Raw genomic sequence first — 19,155 nt, forward strand, 5'->3', positions numbered from 1 at the left:
TAGATATTTTATGTTAACCGTAAAGAAGCTGTCTGCAGCACTTTATTACACTAACGTAGTTGCCCTGACCTGGAGAGGTCTGGGGTGGGTGAGTGGAGGGTTTTAGTCTAGGTGAGGAGACAGGTCATGTTCTCCTGTGGTGCTTTGTGACGCGTGAATGCACATACTGAGCTTTTAGCTTCACTTCTTTCGTTGGTCGTGTGTTTGTGTGTGTACCCACTTGTATCTGGGATTTCCTTCTGGGCAGCATGTCTCAGTGCTGAACTCCTATTCAGAGTATGTCATGAGCTTTTATCCAGATGTGAGCCACTGCACATGCCCTTTTGACCTTCGCTCTTAGTAGACTGAAATTGCCTCCCTTTAGTCTCTTTGAAATAACACTTTAACATCATTCATATCAAAATGGAGATTAGGCAACCAGACTTGTCCCAAAATAGAGAAAACATCTTTATCTCTCTGGCTTTTCTAAGCATGTAGTTGAAGGCTTATGCAATAGGGCTAAATCCCTAGGACGAATGCCAGGCCGTCATTATGAATAAGACTTTGTTTCTGAGAGACTTGCTTGTTCAAATAAGTAGAGCTGGGGCAAGTGCAGGATTTCACGTAATTTACTCCGAAACTATGATGAGAACAAGCAGCCAGACCTACAAATTCTGCCCAACATTTTGTGATCTTCTTGGTTTGGCAGAAAACCTTCATCTCCAAAGTCTTCCATTTTTGCAAATAGTGTTTTCTATTATTTTTATGAAGATGAAGATACTGTTGTGTCCCTGCAGGACTCAATGCCTGAGTTGAATAATGGCAATGACCTTGACTTGTAGTTCTGGGCCTTTCTGTTCCCAGTGGCTGTATAATGTCCTCTTTACCAAGGCTGTTATCCCAGGAGACTGAACCTACTATTAATATTTATGATGTGGTACAGTGTTTATGTGTGTATGTGTAAAATGCAGGGACAGATAAGAATTGGTAAGGTGAACCCATAAGCTGCAAAGAATGAGCCATCCGTCTATAGATACTGTCTGCTGCCATAAGACATGACAGGATTCCCGTATACACAAGTAGGTCATCTATGGGCACACAGTGAAAAAAGAATATGTGCAAAGGGAATAAAATAAAACAACCCCTTGCAGGAAATCACTGGGTACAGGAGAGGAAAGTCAACATTTTGATATATTTATATTTACTTCGTCCCAAATCTTAATGTTCCCATCCATCTCTTGTCACAGCTCCAGTAAATATTTGCACAGACTCACACTCACAGAGCATCATATGTGTCTTATTCTTACGGCAGGAAGCCACCGTGTCCCAGTCATAATCTGCACTGTGTCTTCTCTTGTAAAGGGCTAAGTGCATTTTCATACACACCCTATTAGCCCTGTGTATATTAACACACACTAATGAATGTATGAGCAAGATGAATGTAACATGGGCCAGGCAGGTGTTGTAATTGCTTCCTGAAGAACAGCTGGTCATTAGAGGTGGTGTGTGTGTGTGTGTGATGTTAGGGCATGAGTGTGCATTTCCCAGAGGAAAGCTGGGAGAGAAATGAGTCTCTGCCCTGCACTGACTGTCATCATTCGGTTGACCTTTCAACAGGGAAACAATGGAATACATGACACTAATGAGGATGTTAGCGGGAGTGTCTGTGTCTCTGCAACGTTTTATCAGTTTTGATAGTGTGGTATTTGAGTCAGAGTAGTATTAGAAACCTTGGCGCATTGTTTCACCCATAACTTGAAGTGTAACAATGGCATTTCAAGCTGATTATTTTTCTTTAATGCACCATTTTTCACGCTGTGGGGAAATTGTTTCTGCATTGGCCAATCGCCAGATGAAAAACACCAACATCATTTTTATCTGTGTAGTTCAGTGGATGGCAGTATTGGTCAGTCGGTCCACCACTTTAGCCAGGTCTGACATATGTCAACAACTTCTGGATGAGTTGCCATAATATTTTGTATAGACGTTCATGATGCGCAGAGGGTGAATCCTAATGATTTTGGTGGTCCCCTGACTTTTCCCACCACAATGAGGGTGACATTTGTGATTTAAGGATCCAATGTCTTGACAACATTTGGATGGACGGCCATGACATGCATGCCCCATCAACATTTATTATATGAACTTTGTTGATCTTATAACTTTTAATTTTTCACCACATTAAACTGTAAATTTGTCCATGACTTAGGTTTTTGACGAAATACCTGCAATTCTGAAGACATTCAGCATCACCTGCACTTGCATATTAGCATGCTAATGTTACCATTTAGCTCAAAGCACTGCTGCTACAGCCTCACAGACCTGCTAGCTTGGCTTTAGACTTGTAGTATTGTTTATTCATTGCTGTAACCCAGTAGCTGACATTTGAACGTTCATGTGAATAATCCTCTACCCAACATAAGCGTCAGTGCAGCAGGAGACACAAAGCATGCAGGAACAAGTTGATATAGCCGTCGAAGCAGCTGTAACCTCTAAATGTTTCATAGTGCAAAGCAAAACTGAGACGCAAAGCTGCTCCCAAAACTTCATCAAAGCCAACTACAACAAAAGCACTCAGTGATTCTCCATTGAAAAGCCATGGTTGTCTTTCAAACCTGGTTTCTATTAAAGGAGTCCAAACCCCTGGTGCAGAAAAAGAGTTAATTTCAGCTTTTTTTTAACCTCCTCCCTCTCTGCTCCACTGCCCTAATGTGCATAAAGGCAGAAGAAAGAGACAGCGGATTAATTGTGACGGCGGGGACGTCTTAGTGGCTCATTTGCTCTCTCCATCTATGTGAAATGCCAGTGTGGCTCTGGCAGGGGCCAGACACTGTCTTCTTGTTTTCTCATGAGGATAAAACACCAAGAGATTCTTGATTTGCCTGGGGCTATTGAAGTTGCCTTTCTTCCCAGCTTGTCTCTTCAAGTTCTCTTTCCAGTTTAATGTTTCTCACTTTTTCTCACTCTTCACTCCTTCTTTCAAGCTCTCTGTTTTTCCCTCTTTGTGGCTCTGTCCCTCTCAGACTTGTAATCCTTTCTCATGCTTTCACGCTCTGGCTCTCTTTCTCCATCCAATGACTTTGACGAAAATGACACCATGTACACTACAATACAAATAGCATCTTACATATCTTACATTCATAAACAACAGAGAACCCAGTCAAGAATATGCTATGACAGTTGTTTGAATGTTTGTTCAGGTCAAGAGATTTTCTTGCATTCCACTTATCCATTTAACGCCATCCTCATTTTGAGACATTTGACATTTTCCCTTTTCGTTGCTAAGATATTTCTATGTAGATTTGGTCTGGAGAAAGGAGGCAAGAGAGCTTGTTTGGTTGAATCAGCTGTCAGAGCTGCTAGATCCTACATAATTCATAACACTTTCCAGGTGTCACTCTCTCTGTCCTGTCTCTCTCTGTTTCCTCTCTCTCTCTCACCCTCTTCCATTAATTCATAACCTTTCTGTTCCTCTCTCCCACTCTTGCATTTGTTGTTGCCCTGCTTCAGATCCTAAAAGATTAATTGTCCCACCATGTTTCTGCTGGAACGTGGGGCTTAATGGAATCTGCGTCGGTGAGGCACCAAGCCATGACTTTTCCGACTCTCCTGTTTAAGCCGGTCCATGGAATATTTATGAAGTTATTTAGAAAGGGCCAGGCATGGGGAGTAATGGCCCTGCTTGGTGATTCATGGCGTGGCGTCTCATTGCTGAGATGGAGAGCAGGGTGGTGAGCTATGGCAGGTCTGAGCATGGACACACACATGGAAGCAGCCTCACACATGAAACTGAAAAAGGAACCAGAAATAAGCACCTACAAACACACACACACACACACACACACACATATAAACACACACACACACACACACACACACACACATACAAACACACACACACACACACACACACATACAAGCAGGTCTGGCCAGGCTCCAGACTGACAGTCACATGATGTCCTTATATTTGTAGCTGTCTCCTCCATCACTGAGCGATCAGCCAAGGTCAGAACAAAAGGCCATGTTCAGCACCATGGACAGCTCCTGTCGTACAACGGAGCTGTACAGCATCACAATACATCACTGTGATATTTGGATTGATTTTCTTTTTTTCATTGTCTCGTCTCAAGAACAGTTTGTATCTTCCTTTTTGGTCACTTAGTTTTGAGCATTAGAAAATGATGCTCAACCCAAGCTAAGTAAATTCTTCTCTCTTGCTCATAGGTATTTAGGTGTCCTTGTGCTTTTGTGTAGTGTTTCAACAAATCAATGTTTTTTCGATGTTCAGAATAATTTTGGGGGTGTTTTATCTGTTTTTATTAATAGTGGACAGTTGGGGGATCATGAGACATGAGATACGTAGTAGAAAATGACATGCAGCAAAGATTAGCTGGACCAAAACCAGGGATTTTTTGGGTCGTAGGTAACACAAGTTAAGTGAGGGTAACCAGCCTATCACTGTATGCTACTGTATGTAGACTCTGCTGTTACATCCTGCCTAGTCCTGCCTAGGTGTGTGTTGCTTCAGTATGTGTATGCACAGTATTTCCAAACAAAGCCTGTGATTCAGAGCCATCTACAATCATTACCTGGACAACTCCCACTGTAACGACACTCCTCTGAGTTGCCTGCTGTACCCCTGTAAAAACAACAGTAACTTATCAACACACACACACACACACACACACACACACACACACACACTCCTCCATATCCACTTCTAACCCTTGAGAAATGCCATAGTGTGAGTTTGAAATGCTGCGATGTGCTTGGACTGGCCCACAGTGTGTCAGTGAGATATAGTTTTAACGCACACAGCCATGGCACAAAATTAAATGTCATGTTTGATCGTGCAGACATACACTAAAGACTAAACAGGAAATGAAAAAGTCATATCAGATTTTAGACTATGTAATATTATATATACATATGATATAATATTATTTTATAAATATTTCAAACTAAATTGGCAAAGAATTAATTTAATTAATTAAAATCTGTCATATAACACCTCTGTAAATATTATATGGGACATGGGTCTCTACTATTCTGCTAAAAGTAATTTATGTTCATCATCCATTCCTTATCACTTAGATAAGATATAATAATTATTCTTATTTATCTTATTTATTTTTATACATTTTAATCCTTTTTTCACACCTTCATAGGTTATGACCAGTATGAATCACCGCATCCAGCTGTAATTCTGCATAATAAGTAAAAACTTTACATCCACCTTTCAAGCCTCCAGGGAGTTCGTGTTTGAAACTCAATAGACTTGGAGTAGATTATCACCTCAATTGGATTAATTACATTTCTGACCCAAAGAGACATTTTTCCTCACATGCTGACAAGTCATTAAATTATCTTGTAATTAATATGTTACATTAGCAGTGGCTGGGGGCAAGAATATCACTTTTTATGGGGTTCTTTTTCTGTCTTAGTTTTCTATATTTGTTTTTAAAGTACTGGCAGTTTGTGTAGGTTTTAGGAAACATGAAGGAAAGATGCTGAATTATAATGCATTAAATATACATTGCAAGATATGTTTGTATCTTGTTTTATTTATCATTTTCAGTGGGCAGTTGCTGCCACTAATGAGGTATCAGTGGGATGAGAATCTTTGTCAGAGATCAAACATTAGTATGCTAACATTAGTGTTAGCTGAACATTAGCTTGGAAAGCTTGACCCCACTGGAAATGACTTGTTAAGTCTCAAGGTTGTGTCTGATAATCCCTCCCATAAGTCTCCCTGCATGAATCATGAGCAGAGTGGATGATAGCGAGTGGAGGAAAGGCCAAGCGCGGAATCCCAAGTATCCCTCAAGTCGTGACATGAGCATCTATTTGGCAGTCAGCAGCCACTTCACACTTCAGTTGTCAGTTTCAGCCTTGTGTTAAAGGGGGAGAGCATTCTTCAGGGTTTTCCACTTCATAGCCTCGGGCATACAACAGCAAAAGGTTTTTTAAATTGCACAAATAACAACAAACTTGACAGATGGGTGCTCCAGAATCTCAAGTTTTGAGCATCCTTTGAGTTTTTCAGACGCTGCTGTCACTTCTCTGCAAACCTTGGTGGACTGAAGTGGCGTGGTGGATCAAACACAACGCACCTTGTTAACAGTTAATTTAAAGCCTTTGCTAAGGAACATTTAAAAGATCATAATGCAGCACTAGACAACATCTTGTAGTACATCATTGAACAGCGGATAACAAAACAAATCAGACCACATAAAAGTAGCTAATACAAATAAAATAAAACTGTTCAAATTCTTATTTAGATATGTATCCAGTGGTAGGAGAAACAGGTCTCCTAATAAACACAGTCTTTCAGCATTTTATGCAACTTCTCTCCATCACTAATTAACACTCATGTCCAAAAAGCAGAGACAAAAAGGTGTTTCCACAGTAAATGATACCTGTATATAATAATACATGTGTAAAAACTCTAAACTCCAAAACTCTAAAACTGTCTAGTTCTAGTATTCAAGTATAATTATGATTTATTCACCCAGATACAGACTGTGTTTGTGTGCTTCCGTGTGTGCGTGAGCACATATGTGCATGTAAGCTGGAGAATTTTTTTCTGTTGTTTTGTTATGATTAAACAATTCTGTTTCTGCATTTGGGCAAACTCAGACAGATTGTGTGTTTGTTAGCCTGAGCATGAATCACCACGTCTGATCTGAGACTTTCCTTCAGAAGAGTCTGGCATGATGTCTTTTATAGTCTAAGATAGGAGTTGTGTTTCGTATATTTAATAAATGCATCCTGGGGCAGCTCTGACTTGATAGAAAACTCACAGCTAAATGTGGATGGACAAGCCTTATTGTATTTGTGAGAATATGAGGCGTCTGTGGAAACAGATGTACTGCTAAATTTGTTGGATATGTGTCTCAGTCCAGAGCGTTGATGGATTCGCTACATGCGTCCCTCTGTCTCATTTTCCCCTCTCTCCATCTGCTGCTCTCCTATGCCTCGCTCTCCCTCTGTCCTCTAATGCATCTTGACCATTGTTGGGGACTCTGCATGCTAAAATGGTTTAGTTATGTAATTAGAAACCACAGAGGAAATAAGGCTTTGACTTTTCCTGTTTTCATCCCTATCCAGTCAAGGTTCCTCATATGCTTCTCTTCCTCCCTGAAATGAAATACTCGGTGTCTCGAAATGTTTTTTTTTTTTTGTTTGTTTTTGTTTTTTTTATTTTGCTTTTCAAAGAAGAAACTTGGCCAGTGATCTCATTCTCCAGGCATCCTTATTTCATGATCAATACAACCAGACGGCCCCGCTGGTGTGGCCCAAACATTATAAAACTGATTTATCATTTCACATTTCACAGACTCCAAACTCAGAAACCCTGAGACATCACATTTTAAAGTGACATATTTGGTCCAGAATCTACTGCAGAAGGCTAGCAAGATGAAGTGAACTACATGCAGTTTTCTAAGGTGGTGCCCCATTTCAAAACAAGTCGTTCACCAGGCGCACACACTGGAGACCATTCTTTAGGATTCAGTGTTTGTTCAACTTCCCTGCACACATCGGTTTGTTATACAGCTTAGACAAAACATTTTATTTGACCTAATGGCTAATTTTGCACTGTTTTGTGTTTCTGAGTCTAAGAGCGTCATGTGACCAGCAGTTCTAGAAGAATAACATTGCTGCACAGCTCAGTGTTGTTCCTAAGGACATGTTGAAGTGTAGGGTGATCTTACCCACTGTGTATGACTTGAGTCCAAAATGACAAACAGATGAAAGCTACAGTATCTATATAACTGATTTTTTTTACCAATTAGAGCAGCATAGTCATTGAAAATAAATGGATTGGTTTGCTTGGATAAATGGCTTTAGTGCACGCTCATTTTACTCTGGCAGAAGCCTTATATGCATGAGAAGTACACAGTTAGCCTGCTAAGTCATCCAGCCAGCCATGGTTTGCATCTCATCTCTGTGTACCTGCTGCCTTGGCATCCTGCACACACGTTAACAGTGACTTGACTGGAAAGATGGTGCTGACACTGCTCGCTGGACACACACACACATACACGCACACACACACACACACACACACACACACACACACACACACACACACTCTCCCCTTGTCACAGTTGGACATCAGGGCATGCTGGTATTGTAATTAGAGTGAGGATGACACTTTTCGCTGTGTATTCATCATGTGGCATAGCTGCAAGGTGACTCTGAGGGTTGTTTCGTTTACTTTGTGTGCACACACACACACACACACACACACACACAAACACACACAAATACACACTGGCCCTTGACAGATGTCAGGGTGGCATTCAGCCCACGCATCTCTCTCGCTTTTTCTCTCATGCATACACAGACTCACAGCTGCACACGCAAACACTTTTAACGCACATGCTTAGTCACCTTTCTCATGCCCAGCACTCGTGTGGTGGCCAGTTGAGTAATTAGCTCTTAGTTGACGTCACCGAGCCCTCAGAGTTTTCACGTTGAATGGACTCTGATAAGAGCGTGACAGGCGACAGCTGTCCCATGCTCAGTCAAGCTTGCATCCACATACACACACATGCACATAAACACAGTCACACATTTACCTCAGGGAGAAGATGGTGACACCTGACCTCAGCCCAACCACACACACCCCAGTAGATGGATGGATGGAGGGAAAATGAGAGGAGAGGGGAAGTGTCTGCACCCTCTGCATAGTCTTGCCTTCATGATGACATTGTGTGATGTTGTGGAACATCACTGTACCGATGTGTTTAATTTGTCTGAAACCAATGACCTGGAACTCCTCTCTGCCTACAGAGCTTATGACGCATTCACGTCATATGGCTCTGATCATAATCATGAGCAACTGAAGCAGAAAAACCTTCACGGCAGCCTCTGGGTTGTAATTCCTAGATATAAATATGGGAAATTTCAAAGAGTGAATGTTATCTCCCCTGAAAAGATCTGTGTGTCAACAAACTGTTGACAAAATGGCTGCAAAGTTGCAACTAACTTCAATACAATATTGATACTTATAGAAGTGATTCAATCTGTTTAAAAGGAGCTACACACTGTTTGTGTGTATCTAGCTTCACTTATTAACAAGCCGCAGCAAAAGTAGGCCGTTTAAATGATTCAACCACACTATCCCTGATGCTTAGATCCCTGTGTGTTTGATTTTATTTAACTTGAAAGTTAATAAGTTTCTAGAACTTTTTTTTGTTCAAGACACGACTGGCAACAGGATAGCAGTGTGAGTCGGGAGTGGTGCTGAAATAATTAAGTTGATTAGTGGAAAATTAACTAACAATTTTTTTAATTTGATCATTTTCAAGCAAAATTGTAAAACATTTGCTGGTTCCAGCTGCTCACATGTGAGGATCTGCCGCCCGAGTGCTGCTGAGACAAAACTTTGACTTTGGGAAATTGTGTTGGGCTTTTTTTCATGTCAATGTGACATTTTTTAAACAGGCGAGTCTATAAAATCATATGTAGATTAACAAGCAATGAAAGTGATTGCTAGCCAGCCCTAGTGAGACACTGTTAAACTAAAAGGTCTTACAGCAATCATCCTGCTGAAATGTCCTTTTACAAAACACTGACTCCCTGTCATGTCCAGGGGAAGTTGTGTTATCATTCTTGCTTTTCCGTTAATCATTTTGTAGAGACATATAGTGACGAAGTGCTGCGCCATAAATGTAAAGCGTCAAGTTCTGTTGATCTGAGTGGGCATATGGTCCAGCATGACCTAAACTGGTCATCACAGTGTCCTGTTACCTAGTTCATGGGTGGTACAGGGACTGAACATCTGGCTGTACAGATGGATGAAAAGCATGCAGGACAAAGAAAAGTCATTACAGCCCATTTTCCATCCATCTAGACTGTCTGCTGTGGACCCGTATGCTTGACGGAAAAGAGTCACAAATTGTGACTTAAATTGAGAGAGAGTTCATATCTACCCTGCTGCTTCGTAGCATGACATCCAGCCACAAGCAGAGTTCATCGTGCTTGTGTCTGTGTGTGTGTGTGTGTGTGTGTGTGTGTGTGTGTGTGTGTGTGTGTGTGTGTGTGTGTGTGTGCGCGCGCATGCCCCTAGCTGTGTGACTCTTCCATCAAAAAGTGTCAGGCTCCTCAGGCGCTTGATGTGTCCAGTTGTCTGCCCCATCTCTATGACCGTGTTAGCTTGCCTGTGGGAGAGAATGCTGTGTCTCATCGAGAGGAAGGAAGTAAAAGAGGTTTTACATAACCTATTTCGACCAATCATGAGGCCAGTTCATAAGTGCTTAGCCTCGGGTTTTGTAGCTGTCTAAGAAGCACAGGTCATAGCAGATGTAGATGTAAAGGGAATGGAAAAGAAAGGGTTAGTATGACACAGCTGAACTCATAAGGAAAGAAACTGTTGCTCTGCTCTTTGGCCACATCTCAATCAGCGATGGCACCACATCAGTTTTCCATTAGCTACAAAGACGCAACGCTGACTTCACTCACTGTGTCCCAAATCACTTCCTCATTCACTCACTCGCTGCTTCTTACATGATAGAGCAGTTGACTGATATATATCGAGTGATATTGCAGGTCTTATCATCTAGTCTCCTTAAATGAAGACATTGTTATGAGGTAGCTTCACTCATTAATAGAATTTAATGTGACAAGCGCGCGCACACACACACACACACACACACACACACTCTCACACAGGATGACTGCAGTTCCTCTCAGATTTAGGCCGTGTGCAGCCTAAAGATTTTGGGCAAGAGTGGCGAGGAGTTGGTGTTTCCCTTCTCTTTTTTTATTTTCCTCAGTACAGTCATCCAGCTGCAAAGCCCCATTAGTCAGTGTATTGTGTGACACCATATTTTATTGTGTAGCACATGTTCACCATTTCATCATTGTCGCCTCAGTGTCAGTCATAATAATGCTGCATGGCTCTGGTAAAAAAAACAAGGCCGGTTTAAGGCAAGTAAGGCTTAAAGTAATAGTTACCTAATCACAGTAACATGACTTTGCACTCACTCCGTGCCGTCTCTGTTCAGGCGGATAATTTTAAGTGCATTTGTGCAGTGTTGAGAATGATTCAGCCGTGACATTTCAGCTAGCTGGAAAGCAACTGCAGTGCTGAAAAAGGAAGTACCAAATTGTTGAGTTTTGTCGCCCTATGTGGACTTTTCATTTAAAAGAGCCAGACATTACATTCAAACAGTTGGTAATGCCTGAGGGCTCAGTGAAATATAGTGCAGGTCCATTAAGATAGTATTGTTTTGGCTCTCTATTTCAGTGCATTGAATTTGAAATGAGATAGTAACTATAAAGTTAAAGTGCTGACTTTGAGGGTGTATAATTCCACATCCAACGAACCAATGTCGAAATTGTATCCCTTTTTATACATACCCCTAAGGGTAAAAATGAAACGTCTACGTGTCATGAAATCTAGAGTGGTAGAGTCGAACCGAAGCGATTGAAAACCCTGTCCGAATACAGACTAGACTGTGTCTTCAAGACGATATTTAGATTTCTCCCATAGATATAAGTATTACATCCAATACTGATGTGTTTTCATCTCTGGAGGCTGCTGAAATGCTGAGCAGCTGTGTCCAGATTTCCCCTCTTAAATTATTTCCCTCAGCGTGGGTGAAATATGTTTGTTTGATGAAATATTCAGTGATCCACACTGTGTAGCCATTTGGGTACGTTTGCAATAAGAATATTATAATGGAGAACACTGTTTGCAAACAATTTTGAGCATCAACGCACCGTAACGTGTTTTTTGGCCTCATCGTTGTGCTGCTCCAGGTCCCGCTGAGCCCTGCAAGAGGTAATAAAAGTGCCTGCGACTCAGCATGCCTCGCAAAACCTCTGGATGGAGAAATTTCTGCGGAGCCACATGAGACTGCTCACTGTCTGTATCTCCCAAATAAGCTTTGACATGTAATTCCACTCACCTTGCCACCTCAGGGCTCTGTTGGTCCTATCAATAAACAGTCCATTTAGCTCAGAGGTCACTCTAAACTTCCACCCTAACAAGAAGTTTTGCAAGTCGGCCAAAAAAGGGTATTTGACTGAGGAAGGATTTTCTTTTTTTCTGAATTCACCCTTTTTCATCTCTTTCTCGTTTTTCTTCTTCTTCTTCTGTCCCTGAGGGTCAGTGTACTGTTGACTAAGCAGCCAGTCAGCATCTGTTTTGGCTCACCTCCATTAGTTTCTTGATTGACTACCGGCACCGGTAGCACATCCCCCTAGATTTCTCCACCCCGCTCTCCCCTTAATCTCCCATCCATCGCTCCAAATCAAGGCTCAGGTCGCTGTGCCCGTGGCCTGCGGGCATCACTCATTATACTGTGAAGTTTCAATTGCTGCCTGACCCCTTTCATCCAATTTCATGGCTGCTCATGGTGGGCCAGTGCCCCTGCTGCTCCGCTCTGAAACTCTTTAAACGAACCAACCTTTGGCACAAGGCCGCCACTCATCTCAGCAAGACGAGAGGGAGACGAATTTAGTTCAAATGAATGTCAAGCCTTGTTATTGTAGCTCTTGGTTAATATGGTTTGGGCACTCAAGAGCCCTGGCTTTCCCCCTTCCCTCTCATTCTGATTTCAAACACACCCTCACACAAATAGTGGGGGTTGAAAATGCCTCAGTTCACTGCTAATGAAGAAAATAAACCACCCCCTGGCTTTGGAAAATGAAAAATCTCACTTTAATCCAGATGGAACAGTGTTTGCTGGTCACAATTTGCCTCCGAGGGCTATTTTGTGTTATAAATTGATGAGGACCTAAATTTTCAATAACATGCGGTCTTGTTTCATTGAAGAACTGTATCTCATTCTCAATTGTTGTTTCTATCAAATAACCTATAAACACATCAACCCTCTGCCACGTCTGTAATGCAGAATCATAGAATCCCTCCCAGATCAGTTAGATTATCTCTCATGAGCAGTCTGTCACATCTCATATTACTCTGCACTCCTTATCTTCTGAAACTGATGTATTTTGAATATGAATCTAGCACGCAGGCGCCTGATGATTATTCTTTGAAGCTTAAGTGTCAGAATGATCTTGTATGATCATCAAGCACATTTGCCGCTTTAAATGTAATTCAGAACCTTTCAGCAGCAGTTATTTGATGACTTCATCTGTAACGCTTTCCGGTTAAGTGATGTTTGCTTGCAGCTGTGTGTGTGTGTGTGTGTGTGTGTGTGTGTGTGTGTGTGTGTGTGTGTGTGTGTGTGTGTGTTGCGCTGCTTGTCCTTGTTATCGTGCATTACTCAGGTGTTCAGGTCCGAACTAGGGGCCACATTCTTTCAGGCCCAATTACGTATTTATATATATGAAGGCCACCATATGGTATGAGTCATTCAACAGAGTAGAGGAGTACAAAGTAAATGGACCTTCACTGGCCAACGGCTGTTCTTTTATCAACGTGTTGGTGTATGTAGAGATGCAGTGGATGCGAGTCAGGATCTAGCTTAGATTAGTTTTATTGAGACCTGATAGAAGGTGGTAACATACCAGAAAAGCAAATACAAGAATCCAGACAGCCACATGTCTGTGGCATGTCAGCGTCCAAAAAAGTCCTTCTAGTTCACTCCGCTGCTGTAATCACCAACATGTCTGAACTGACCACAACCCTTCCACCTACTCAAGGACTGAATATCAACATGAATATCGAATAAACATTAATATTAGATTGTTTTTCAAAACATTTCTGAGGAATGAAGGTAATAATTACACCTGTCAGAGCATAATTTATGGCACGACTACAAGTTATTACCGTTTTGTATGAATCATTGTCATTGTCTTATGTCCAATGAAATGCCAGCATAAAATGGTTTCCATCACAGGTATCAGCTTTGACTCAAACCGCTGCTCTCGGTGACAGTCCGTCTCCCTTGTGCCCACAGCCAGTGAAAACTGCCACGATTTCCACCCCATGTTCTTCACCCACGATCGCTCCTTTGAGGAATTCTTCTGCATCTCCATCCAGCTGCTCAACAAGACCTGGAAGGAGATGAGAGCCACAAGTGAAGACTTCAACAAAGTACGTGGGAGGCTTAGCTGAATAAAAACCATCACTGTGTCCCAGTTCCATCCATGCTACATGCTAACTGCAACCAGGTTTTGGGTTTCAAGTGCATTCAATTCACACTGGCAAAGTGACACATTTGAAATACTTGGTAGCACTATGCACGCTTATAATATACTTTAAATACTTACATACTTAATATGAATGATGTTGATGGACTCAGGTGAGACATATTCAGGAACATTTTCGAAAGGTTTCCAAATTTGAAATTAGCAGCAACTAACTAACAATGTAGTGTGGAATTGGGACGCAGCTGAAGTCTTTGACTAGTTAAAAAATGTTCCACAAAGATGCAGCACGGTGATATTTCACTGCACATTCTTGAAAAATAATACTTTTATACTTGATGGAAAACAAGCTAATAGACGATGACACTGAGGACAAAAACAATGTTTTGTGTTTTTTTTAGGATTGGTCATTTTTGCTATTTTAAGGTGAGGTCTTTGTGTAGAATCGTGACACACACACACGATTTGTGTCGCACATCACTGACTTTCTGTTGTGAAGCAGCACAGTCGCATAGCTCACTCTCAGTTACAGCTCTGATAATCATATCTCGTGTTCTGTCAGTCACTGAGGCGGCACGCACAGTCAAATATCAGTCCTGATTAAGGTGCATGGACATGAAATGTTTTTTTTCCCTGTTTGCACAAATGAACATGCTTTAGGGGTTTCTTTTATAAGAGCACAAATTGAGAGAAAGAACTGCATAAACATCTCATCGCATTTTACATCGCCTTTTAGGTTTTGAATTTTTCCTGCATTTTTTTTTTTTTTTTTTTTCTCTGACATGAAACATTAGCTGCCTCCATTGGCCGAGCCACTGATTAGGCTCCTACATCTTCATTTGGAGTTCATTGGAGTCTGGGATGAAGATGAAAAACTTCCTGTAAGATGGCTACCGTTGAGTCGGCTCACACAGGAAATATATGTGTGCGCGCAGCCAGACGGTGATAGTAATGAGGTGTTTATGACAGATATTGTATGTGGTGTATTCAGTTGGGCATGAGTTGAAGCAGACAACAGATGCTGTGTGCCTTTCACTGATTTGTCAAACAAATTATGATTATCTTATGGTGTCAAACACCAAGCAGACCAACACAAGCTACAAGCCAGCCCATGTCCAAGTCACTGCTTACACAGTGATTTGTTGTGCTTCCGTCCTCTGCTCATATTTACTGGCATTGATCAGCATTGGAAAAGTGTCTCACACATAAGCAAGCCAGTCCTTAATTCTGCATTTGCTCTGCAGGTATTCTGCTCTTGTTCCTATATGTCATGCTGCTGTAAAGGGCCACATATTGCGCTACATCAAGGTGACTCTGTAATTGCTAAATCAGCCTCCAGCATCCATGAAATACATTTTCAAGAGTTTTCACATCTTAATTTTGTGTGTGAATGGGAATGAGTGTGAAGTGATGCTGGAGTTGCATCATTCTCTGTTAACTTCGCTGTGGGTTACATGATGGCAGTGACAGCAGTGTGAGTTTCATAAGTCGGTCTGACAAACAGAAGTTAGCGCTCGGATGCAAGATTGTGAATAAAGTCGAGCTCTCAGCTTTCGCAAAGGAAATAAGAGAGTGATATGAAAAATGTGTTGTTGTTGTTTTGAGACTTTTTGATCTACTGCGAGAGGCTACGAACGAAGGGTCTTAACATATCGTAGTCAAGATGAGAAACAGGAAAATCCAGTCATCCTCTGTAGCAGTGGTTGAGTAAATGTTTCATGCGCCTACAGTCTATTGAAGTCCTCACCACTATATGTGTTTTACAGCTCACTAAAAGCTTTAGTAGTGGAATCACTTGAGAGCATGATAGTATTTCTGGTTTTATGAATTCAGAACTGAAAAAGGGACAGTGTCATTGTGTCAGTCTGTTTGTCTGGTGATCTAAATGCTGTAATTACAAAGTGAAACCTTGAGATTCTTTAATAATAAATATACCAGGAGTGATGAGACCATCTGTAATGGGCTTGAACTGACTAGCTAATCTCAGTTCAGTTCTGCTTCTAGTTCATCCTGGGGCGAGGACACAACACACACATACCGTACACACACCTCCCCTAGCAAGCAATCCTGTTATCCAACCCCATCCTTCACACCCCTCCCTCAAAGACAAGACTCAATTTCGATTGAGTTGGGATAGATGACGCTTCCCTTCCTTCTCCCTTCTGCCCTCCCCAAACCTCATCTTTCATCACACGATACCTTGGGAGTTTGAAATTCAGCAGCAGCTTGTCGATAGCAAGACTGTTTGGTCTCTAGGGCTTCCTATCAGTTAAATGGTGCGTGTGGAGCTCTGCGCTTCCAGCCCCAAACGCTGAGGCTCAGTTTGTAACCGCTATGAACTCAGAAACACTCAGGAGACATCAGCCCCTCTGATGATGTCTGAAAGTTGTCATTTTCTACCCAGTTCTTTCAACAACAAACCAAGTTGTTTATGTATAACTGAAAGTCACTGACTGCACACTCCATAAAATGAAATGTCTCTACGATAAAGAGGAGGAACATGCCCCAGAGATGCACGCTGGGAAAGCTCGATGTAGATCCCTCTAAATCCTGAGCATTAGCATTAGCAATACTAATGAGAAGAACATGAACATGAGTTTTAAGTGCTTTACAAAGTCAATAAAAGGAGTAGCAAGATGAGGGGATTAAGGAAAATACAAATCACAGATATAAACATTTAACGTCAAGTGACATGGGAATTGGAGCATCTTTAGCTTTCGTACTATGCTGTGAAACAGAATATGTGTGGGTTGTAATCAGGAGTGAGACTCAGATTCACAGTTTCTCAGAAGTTGGTGTGGCTTATCGAATACAGAGTGAGGGAGATGGAGAAATGAATAATTTAGACCACATTCACTTGACTTGAGACCCACACACACATCTCTGACCCACGACATCGCTCTGGGACCCACTACAACCCAAAGGCTAATAGTCGAGATTGGTTTCCTCTCATGCATTGGGATAGGTAGTCGCCCGAAATCACAGTTGACCGGATAAATTAAGCTTTGCGCCCAGAGTTAAAGATTTTATAAATATATATATACTTATATATTTTATAGAAAGAGAAGAGAGAGGAATTTAACGTTGCTTTTTATTTTCATTGTTTGTGTTTTGTTTGTTTTGTTTTTTTGTTTTTTAGATATAACGATTAAAAATTCACAAGGACACATTTATTTTGTGTTATTGCACATGTACAGAACAGCCTACATGGCATTTGTATATTGTTATTGTATATAGTATTTCTAATTTATTTTATGTATTTTAGATTCTGTTTCTATTTTTATTTGATTTCTTTTTAAATTTTCCCCTTTTACTGCTATTCTTTTGTGCTACTGTGTCAATTTGAATTTCCTCTACGGAGGATCAATGAAGGTACATCTTATTTTATCATAGGATTAGAACTTGAAAAATATCTTTTTTTTATTTCGTTGTGTCTTTAGGGGACAGGAACAGGAAAGAAGGAACAGACTCTTTTGGATGAGAGAATATGAAATAAATGACTTGCGAAAAAAACTTGAACGGATGAAACTATGACTTCATGTCTGCAAGTTTGGAGGAATAATCTCAAAGGTAACACTGATTTGTATAAAAGTAACTATTGACTTGCCTAATAATGAATGGCACAGTAATAACTATGGCAAGAGGATGGGGTCAATATGTACAGCAGCAGTTACACTGTACACCCCACAGTCACTGATTTGAAGTGCAGTGACTGTCCATTTAACTGCCACCAATTGTTCATTTAAACTGGACTATTGAACTTAATAGTGGAGCTGACCCGTCTCAAGCGATCAGTCATGTAATTGGTTATTGGTGTCTCAGTCGAGTAAGAAATTTATCATCTGTTTTTTTGTGGTTTCTATGGCGAGATTTGCACTTAATCATCTGTTACTCATCAGTGGAAAATGATAGTTACAATGTGCGCGAATATACTTTGGTTTTTGAAAGGTACGGGATCTTAAAAGATCTCTGTGAGCCAACATCTATTTGAGAAATGACAACAGTACAATGTGATAGATTAATCAGTCTGTCAAAGAAATCCTGTCTATTGTATTTGTAAAAATGCTCTCTGTTGAGTCCGGCTTCGCTTTCTAAAACAACAATACTGGCTGTGTTGGGAGAGGAAGGATCTATAGAATGTGACTGTATGCATGTCGCCATTCAACTCCTCATGTACATACAGCAAATGAGAATATATCCTCTTTAGGGTGTGTGGGAGGATAATAAGCTGTGTCAAGGATAATTATGAGGGCGTCCACTTCCAAACACAGCTAGTGCACGGCTAGATTTCCCTGCAGCTCCTACAGTCGCTGCCAGTTACGGACTGCACTGAGCTTTCTGAGGTGTGGAATCCAAAAATAAAAATAAAAAACACCTTGTTTAGGTTTTGTCGATGTTTGGGTGTGCACGGTGCTGTGGCCTGCGAGTGTGTGAGCATGTCTTAAGCGCTGATGGCTCTCTCAGCGGCTGGCTCTTCATGGCTGACTGAGCATCGGCCCTGATACACACACAAAGACATGAACACACACACTGGGCCGTGCATGAATACACGGTCATTTAAGGCAGGGGCACGGAGGCTTAAATGAAACTTACACACACTAGCACGCACACACTCTTCATAAAAGGCCAGTATATATTCTGTCCTGTTTGCTCCAGGTGTGTGTGTGTGTGTGTGTGTGTGTGTGTGTGTGTGTGTGTGTGTGTGTGTGTGTGTGTGTGTGTGTGCGTGTGTGTGAGCGCGTGTGTGAGCGCGCTGTACATGTACATGTGTGTGTTTAATGGAGGCAAGTCTGATGCTCCCAGGGCACAGAGCCGGCCGTCAGGCAACCGTTTCCCCTGTTTCCATAGCAACCCCTGTCCAATTACCACTGCTGCGTTGCACTACTGGCTCTGTTTCTGTATGGTGGAGCCACTTCTCCACTGCATGTGGGCACGCTTGTGTATACGAGCGTCAGTCTATCAGAGACTCTTTCTTGTACGGCTGCCTGTCGTCTCTTCATCCAAACATCTGTGCTGAGAGCTTCTCCTCCTTCTCTTCTTCCCCACAAGAGAAAAACAAAAGCCTGCAACCCTGTCTGCTCAGGCGCTTGGGGAAAAAAAAATCCC

The 19,155-nt window shown here is 41.5% G+C and overlaps 1 protein-coding gene across 3 annotated transcripts in view; it reads left to right on the plus strand.

Annotated features, from left to right (window-relative positions):
• Window positions 1-19,155, plus strand: part of elmo1 (engulfment and cell motility 1 (ced-12 homolog, C. elegans)) — a 98,662-nt gene that overhangs the window by 53,278 nt on the left and 26,229 nt on the right. For all 3 annotated transcript variants that reach the window (XM_023412129.2, XM_087175573.1, XM_087175574.1), the window contains one exon: window positions 13,860-13,996. In XM_023412129.2, coding sequence (XP_023267897.1) covers window positions 13,860-13,996 — 137 coding nt within the window. The remainder of the gene's footprint in view (window positions 1-13,859; window positions 13,997-19,155) is intronic.

Source organism: Seriola lalandi, unplaced genomic scaffold (assembly GCF_002814215.2).
Source record: "Seriola lalandi dorsalis isolate HSWRI2012SDOR001 ecotype SW California unplaced genomic scaffold, Sedor1 jcf7180002054476, whole genome shotgun sequence".
In the NCBI taxonomy this organism is placed as follows: domain Eukaryota; kingdom Metazoa; phylum Chordata; class Actinopteri; order Carangiformes; family Carangidae; genus Seriola; species Seriola lalandi.